General features: G+C 57.3%; 1 protein-coding gene across 1 annotated transcript; it reads left to right on the plus strand.

Moving 5' to 3' along the window:
* Positions 1-11: 11 nt before the first annotated feature.
* On the plus strand, positions 12-4,850 carry ABCF2 (ATP binding cassette subfamily F member 2; the record flags this gene model as incomplete). The annotated part of the gene is made up of 10 exons (XM_015830200.1): positions 12-125; positions 226-328; positions 475-570; positions 697-816; positions 2,042-2,131; positions 2,253-2,363; positions 2,486-2,548; positions 2,716-2,844; positions 3,419-3,622; positions 4,390-4,850. Coding segments are annotated over 10 exons (1,168 nt in total), but the record flags the coding sequence as incomplete, so codon positions are not given.
* Between the last annotated feature and the right edge of the window lie 2,222 nt (positions 4,851-7,072).

Raw genomic sequence — 7,072 nt, forward strand, 5'->3', positions numbered from 1 at the left:
GTTTTTCTGAGGGGTTCCTCTCTCCGCAGGGCGCTCTTCATCCGGCCCTTCATGCTGCTGCTGGACGAGCCCACCAACCACCTCGACCTGGACGCCTGCGTGTGGCTGGAGGAGGAGCTGAAAACGTGAGACGGGCATCCCGGCGCTTGGAGGGGGGGCTGCCTTCCCAGGGGCGGGGGTGTTCTTCGGCTGGGGGCGGAGTAACCTCTGGGCTTCCTCTTTCAGGTTCAAGCGCATCCTCGTGTTGATCTCCCATTCCCAGGACTTCCTGAACGGCGTCTGCACCAACATCATCAACCTGCACAACCGCAAACTCAAGTACTACACGGTAAGCCGGGGGGGCGGACTCGGCCCGGTCCCGGGAAAGCAGCGCCCTTCCCAGAGGTCCGGGGGGGGTTCCTGTTTTCGGTGGTGGCAGAACCCATTGGTTGCGGGGTGGTGGGGGAATCTGCGAACGCCTCTCCCTCCCCGCAGGGCAACTACGACCAGTACGTGAAGACGCGCCTGGAGCTGGAGGAGAACCAGATGAAGCGCTTCCACTGGGAGCAGGACCAGATCGCCCACATGAAGGTACGACCGGCCTGCCTCTTCCCGAGCTGGCGGCCCTTTGAGTCGGGCTAAGCTCCGGCCGGGTCGCACCCCACCCCCCGGCGGCTTCTTTCCGCCCCCCCAAAGGAAACTCTTGCGCCCTTGCAGAACTACATCGCCCGCTTCGGTCACGGCAGCGCCAAGCTGGCCCGCCAGGCCCAGAGCAAAGAGAAGACCCTCCAGAAAATGATGGCCTCCGGACTGACCGAACGCGTCATCAACGATAAGGTGGGTGGCGAGCGGGATTGCCCCCCCTCACCCTCCCCCCCGGTGCACCCCGGACAGAGTTGTGAGTTGTCCGTGTGTCCCCAGACGCTCCCCTCCTTATTTTTTATAAGGTTTTTTTAATTCATTTTTCCATACATAACAATAATATTTTTTCAACCAACGTGCTGTCTGAGTTTACATGCTAATACATGTAAACTGGAGGGGACTGGAGGCTGAAGCATGTAAGGAACGGTTGCTGGAATTGGGTCTGTCTAGTTTAACGAAGAGAAGGACGAGGGGGGACAGGATAGCAGTCTTCCAGTATCTCAGGGGCTGCCCCAAAGAAGAGGGAGTCAAGCTATTCTCCAAAGCACCTAGGGGCAGGACAAGAAGCAACGGGTGGAAACTGATCAAGGAGAGAAGCAACCTGGAACTAAGGAGAAACTTCCTGACAGTTAGAACAATTAACCAGTGGAACTACCTGCCTCCAGAAGCTGTGAATGCTCCAACACTGGAAGTTTTTAAGAAGAGACTGGACAGCCATTTGTCTGAAATGGTATATAGGGTTACCTGCCTGAGCAGGACTAGATGAACTCCAAGGTCCCTTCCAACTTTATAATTATTATTGTTGTTGTTGTTATTATTATTATTAATAATAATAATAATAATAATAATAATAATTCCTAATCCTTTCTTCTTTCCTCCAGCCATTGATAAAATAAGTCCCAAGTTTGATAATATTCCGTTTCTTTTTCTTTCAGTGTCATAGTCAATCTGTCCATCTCTGCGCATTCTAGTATTATTTTAATTATTTCCTCATCTGATGGTATTCCTTCGTTTCTCCAGTGTTGCGCAAATATTCTTGCCACTGTTGTGACGCGCAAAATCAAATATAAGCTTTATTTTATTAGCCCTTTCTGGCATTATACCCAACAGAAAAAGTTCAGGTTTAAAATAAACTTCGTTCTCCTAACATCTGTTCTAACCAACTATCTTTTCCCAATAACTCTTTACTTCGTCACGTGTCCACCAAGCATGATAATACGTGCCCGGCTTCTGTTGGCATTTCCAACATCTCTCTGACACCTTTTTAAACATTTTCGCCGATCTTGCTGGTGGCAGGTGCCATCGATCAAACATTTCGTATCAGTTTTCTTGATAGGAGGTTGACATGGTCACTTTTATAGTTACTTTTGCCATTTTTCTAATTCCGTATGATAACCCAAAAAAAATTTTTTTCGCCCAGACGCTCTCCTTCTACTTCCCCTCGTGTGGGAAGATCCCTCCCCCGGTCATCATGGTGCAAAACGTGAGCTTCCGCTACAGCAAAGACGGGGTGAGTGGAGGGGAGAGGGAGGGGAGAGGGAGGGAGGGGGAGAGGGAGGGAGGGGGAGAGGGAGGGAGGGGGAGAGGTAGGGAGGACGGGATGTCGAGCCTCCCTTGCGCTTCCCCTGCAGCACTGGATCTACAACAACCTGGAGTTCGGCATCGACCTGGACACGCGGGTGGCTCTCGTGGGGCCGAACGGAGCGGGTAAATCGACGCTACTCAAACTCCTGACCGGAGAGGTAAGCCCACCCCAACCACCCCTGCGGGGTTGGTACGGGCCGAGCTCCCTGGAGGGGGGGTGTGGGGGGTGTGGGGGGTGTCTTCCTTTCCGCAGCTGTCTCACCCGCCGCTTCCTTTTCAGCTGCTCCCCACCGACGGGATGATCCGGAAGCATTCCCACGTCAAGATTGGCCGCTACCACCAGGTGGAGTTTGGGGAGAGGGAAGGGCGCTCCCGGGAGGCGTTCCTGGACTTTGATGTCCGGGTCTCCCCTCCCTCCTCCCCCTCCCACGCAAAGGCCTTTTCAGAAGGGGGGGGAGGAGAAGTCTCCTCTTACTCTTAACGGACCCTCCCCTCTCCCCCCCCCTCCAGCACCTGCAAGACCAACTGGACCTGGACCTCTCCCCGCTGGAGTACATGCTGAAGTGCTACCCGGAGATCAAGGAGAAGGAGGAGATGCGAAAGATCATCGGCCGCTACGGGCTCACCGGGAAGCAGCAGGTGGGGGGCCCGGCTCTAGAGGGGAAGAGAGCTGGAAGGGACCTTGGAGGTCTTCTAGTCCAGCCCCACTCTGCCTAGGGAGGGATGGGGGGCTTTCCGGGGGGGGGCTCCTGCTGAGGCCCCTCCTGCTGCGGTTCGCTTGCTCCGCCCGGAGGCAAGGGGCCGAGCAGCCCGGGACCTCCACGCGTCTCCCGTCCAGGCTCCGTGAGCGGCAGGCCGGTTCCCTTCCCTCTCGGGGGGTGGAGGATCTGGGGCCGGAAGCAGCCGGCTCCTGTGGATCACCACCCATTTCACCTGCAGCTTGGATCCCGGGGCAGGGGGTCTCCCAGGGCGGGGCAGCCGTTCTCGCAGAGGGAGCTCAGCGGGAGAGGGAGGGGAGCGCCCGCCCCCCCCTGGCATTCTTCCGGGCCAGTTCTGGCGGTCTCCCGTAGGCAGCAGCGACCGGTCTCTCTCTCGCCAGCTGGGGACGATGGTGCTGAACCTCGGGCCCGTTTGGTGGCCTTTGCCCACCCCTCCCCGTGGGCCGGCTGGGAAGGTCGGGCGTGGGTGAGACGGGCTCTGCTCTGCTCGGCAGGTCAGCCCCATCCGGAACCTCTCGGACGGGCAGAAGTGCCGCGTGTGCTTTGCGTGGCTGGCGTGGCAGAACCCCCACATGCTGTTCCTGGACGAGCCCACCAACCACCTGGACATCGAGACCATCGACGCCCTGGCCGATGCCATCAACGACTTCGAAGGCGGCATGATGCTGGTCAGCCACGACTTCCGCCTCATCCAGCAGGTCCGTCCAATGGGGGGAGGCTGCCACGGGGGCCTACCTGGGCTAGGGGGGGGCAGGGCTTCTCCTTGACCTCTGACGCCCCTCCCCCTGCGGAGCTCCTGAGCCTTGCCCACATACCGTAATTGGCAGAGACGGTTCCCGGCATCCCACACAAAACACGCTTCTGGGGGGGGCGCGGTTGGGGGCCTCCTCGGATCATCCTGGAAACCGATCCAAGCAAACCGGCCGGCAAGCCGTGCACCGAGTTCCCGGAAAAGGTCTCGGTGTGATTGTGGCGCTTGGAATACAGGCAGTCCTCGTTTAGTGGCTGCTTCAGTGAGCGACACCTGAGTTGTGACGGTCCTGAAAAAGTAACTCCACAGCCATCTCTCGCATTTAGGATCTATAAAGCTGACAGTGTTTAGCGAGCCCTTTGCTTAACAACCGAACAGCCATGGTCCCTTTGTGGTCGCCAAAACGAGGACCGCCTGTTAACGGTTTCGGGGAGTTGCATGAAGTGAAAACTTGGGGAGCTCCTCGCAAGGCCCCGGTGCTCCGGAGGCCTCCAGCTTCCTGCCAAAGTCGAGCGTCAGAATGTAGGAAGAAACCCAAGGTCTGTTGGGGGCGGAGGTGGGGGGGGTGTAGTGCAGTTTAGACATAAAATGTGCCGCTGTACGATTCACACAACGAAGTTGGCAAACCACGATTCAGCAAGCTGTACAAACCCATCCTGCGGGTTCCTCCTCCCCCTCTCCCTCACGTAGGCCCTCCCTCTTCTCTCCCCCCAGGTGGCCCAGGAGATCTGGGTCTGTGAGAAGAGGACGATCAGCAAGTGGCCCGGCGACATCCTTTCCTACAAGGAGCACCTGAAGTCCAAGGTGGTGGACGAAGAGCATCAGCTGACCAAGAAGATGCACAATGTTTGAGCTGCAGCGGCAGCAGCCGGGGGAGAAGGCGGAAGGCCCAGCCCTGCTCCTTCCCCCTCGGACACGGGTGCCGGCCTCCCCGAGGGAAGAGAGATGGGCAGGGTCCCCCACCCCGGCTGCGCCCGGCCTCCCCTTCGGCTTCTTCCCACCTCTGCCACCCAAAAGCCCTGCAGCCACCCAGCCCCGGCAGAGCAGCGAGAGTCGGCCTGGCTTCCTGCTTCAGATCCACCACTCCAAACTTCGATTTCTTTTCAATAATTATTTATTAGTGTAATTGCATTCCTGCCTGAGAAGTATCGGTCAATAAAGAGAGGGGAGCTTCACACCTCCGCCTGCTTCTTTGGGGAAGGGCAGGGCGGTGGGGGGCTTTGGCGGCCCACAGAGGGGGAGGGTCCGTTTCCTCGGCACCAGGACCTGCAGCCTCCCCGGCTGTGGCACATTGTTCCCCTTCTCCTCCAGGGGAGGGACGTAGGTGCAGACGGGCTGCCAGGAGGGGGGGAAACAGGCTGCCCCAGGGGAGCCGAAGCCCACCGGTCACAAAAGGGACAAGGCCTGGGTCCATTGCCTGCGGCCCTTTCGCCCTCCTCAGGATCGCCTCTGAGGTCCAGCCGCGTCGGAGGCCAGATCCCCTCCAGTCAGCGCCACCCACTCAGTGGGAAGGGGACCGGTTTCCTCTCGGCTGCGACGTCTCCCTCAATTTCCTCTGGAATTGAAGTTCGTCCTTCCTCTTTCTGACTCCCCTCGTGGTGGACGAGCGGCGCTTGGGTCTCCTCCCCACCGTTCGGATCCTGGGGGGGCTCTCCGTCTCTCGCGTTTGGGTCTAGGGCGGTGGAGGGCTCGGGGTGCGTGCGCGTGTGTGTCTCCCGCAGTCATGGGCCTGCAAGGTCAACCCAGTTAAATCAGTGCTGTGCAGCCCACAGTACCAAGGGAGCCACACAACAGGCCCCTGAGCTGGTCCGACGGTTTAGGCAGCTTCTGGTTTTGAGGAAATCTGGCAGGAACAGCCTTTAATCCTCCGGGCCCTGGGCTGCTCCCACGATACGATTATCTATCTATCTATCTATCTATCTATCTATCTATCTATCTATCATCTATCTCTGTGTGTCTATCTATCTGGTCTCTCGTTACCTGTCTTCTGTCTGTCATCTACCTATCTTTATATCAATCATTTCTGTATATCTAAATCTGTCCATATAGATATAGATATAAATATAGATACATGTGTATCATCTCTATATCTCTATCTTTCCTCTCTCTTTTTCTTTCTGTCTCTTTCCTCTTCCTCCCTCTCCCTCTCATTTGTTGGCTGTCCCTCCTAGGGACCAGGCTCAGTCTCCACTCTGCACGTGAGCCGAATCCAGAAGCGGAGACCGCCCGGCCTCCCCGCTCCCTTTTGCCAGCCAGCCTGCAGACCCTCCCTCAATTTCTGTCCGCGCCACGGGTGGTTCTCAGCGGGCCGCCGGGATTGGCCAACTCAGCCTCTCCGTGCCAGGGCCTCTTCCGCAGACGGTCAGCACTCTGGGAGGGTGACCTCACTTCCCCTCTGGGGGGGGGAGGAGGAGGCTGGGCAAGGCGTCACCCGATGATGATGATGATGATGACCGTGACTCAGCCTTTATTTCCGCTTTCCCTGTTAGGGCTCTGCTAAGGCAGCTGTGAGGCCTCCAGGGAAGGGGGGGGGAGCTGCTGCTCCTCCCTCTGGGGATCCTTTCTGGACTCTCTCTCTCACACACACACACACACACACCACCCTTCTCTCCCTCTTTCTCCTTCCTCTCTCTTCTCCCCTCTCCCTCTTTTTCTTTCTCTCTCTCCCTTTCTCTCTCTTCCTCTCTTCTCTTTCTCACTCTCCCCCTCCCTTCTCTCCCTCTCTTTCCTCTCCCCTCCCCTCGCTCTTCTCTCCCTTCTCCCCTCCCTCCCTTCTCTCCCCCATTGTCTTTCTCTTTCCTTTCCCCTCTCCCTCTCCTCTTCCTCCCTCCCTTCTCTCCCTCTTTCCTCTCACCTCTCTTTTTCTCGCTCTTCGCTCTCCTCCTCCCTCCCTTCTTTCTCTTTCCTCTCCCCTCTCCCTCTTCTTTCTCCCCTCTCCCTCTCTTTCTTGCTCTTCACTCTCCCCTCTCCCCCTTCCTTCTCTCCCTTTCTTTCTTTCCTTCCCCTCTCCCTCTCTTCTTTCTCGCTCTTCTCTCTCCCTTCTCTCTCCCCCTCCCTTCCTCTTTCCTTTCCCTTCTCCCTCTCTTCTCTCATTCACACTCTCCCTCCCTTCTCTCCCTCTTTCCTCTCACCTCCCTCTTTTTCTCGCTCTTCGCTCTCCTCCTCCCTCCCTTCTTTCTTTCCTCTCCCCTCTCCCTCTTTCTTGCTCTTCACTCTCCCCTCTCCCCCTTCCTTCTCTCCCTTTCTTTCTTTCCTTCCCCTCTCCCTCTTCTTGCTCTTCTCTCTCCCTTCTCTCTCTCCCCCTCCCTTCCTCTTTCCTTTCCCCTCTCCCTCTCTTCTATCATTCACACTCTCCCTCCCTTCTCTCCCTCTTTCCTCTCACCTCCCTCTTTTTCTC

The sequence above is a fragment of the Protobothrops mucrosquamatus genome, unplaced genomic scaffold (assembly GCF_001527695.2).
Source record: "Protobothrops mucrosquamatus isolate PMUCROS unplaced genomic scaffold, P.Mucros_1.0 scaffold9121, whole genome shotgun sequence".
Classification (NCBI taxonomy): domain Eukaryota; kingdom Metazoa; phylum Chordata; class Lepidosauria; order Squamata; family Viperidae; genus Protobothrops; species Protobothrops mucrosquamatus.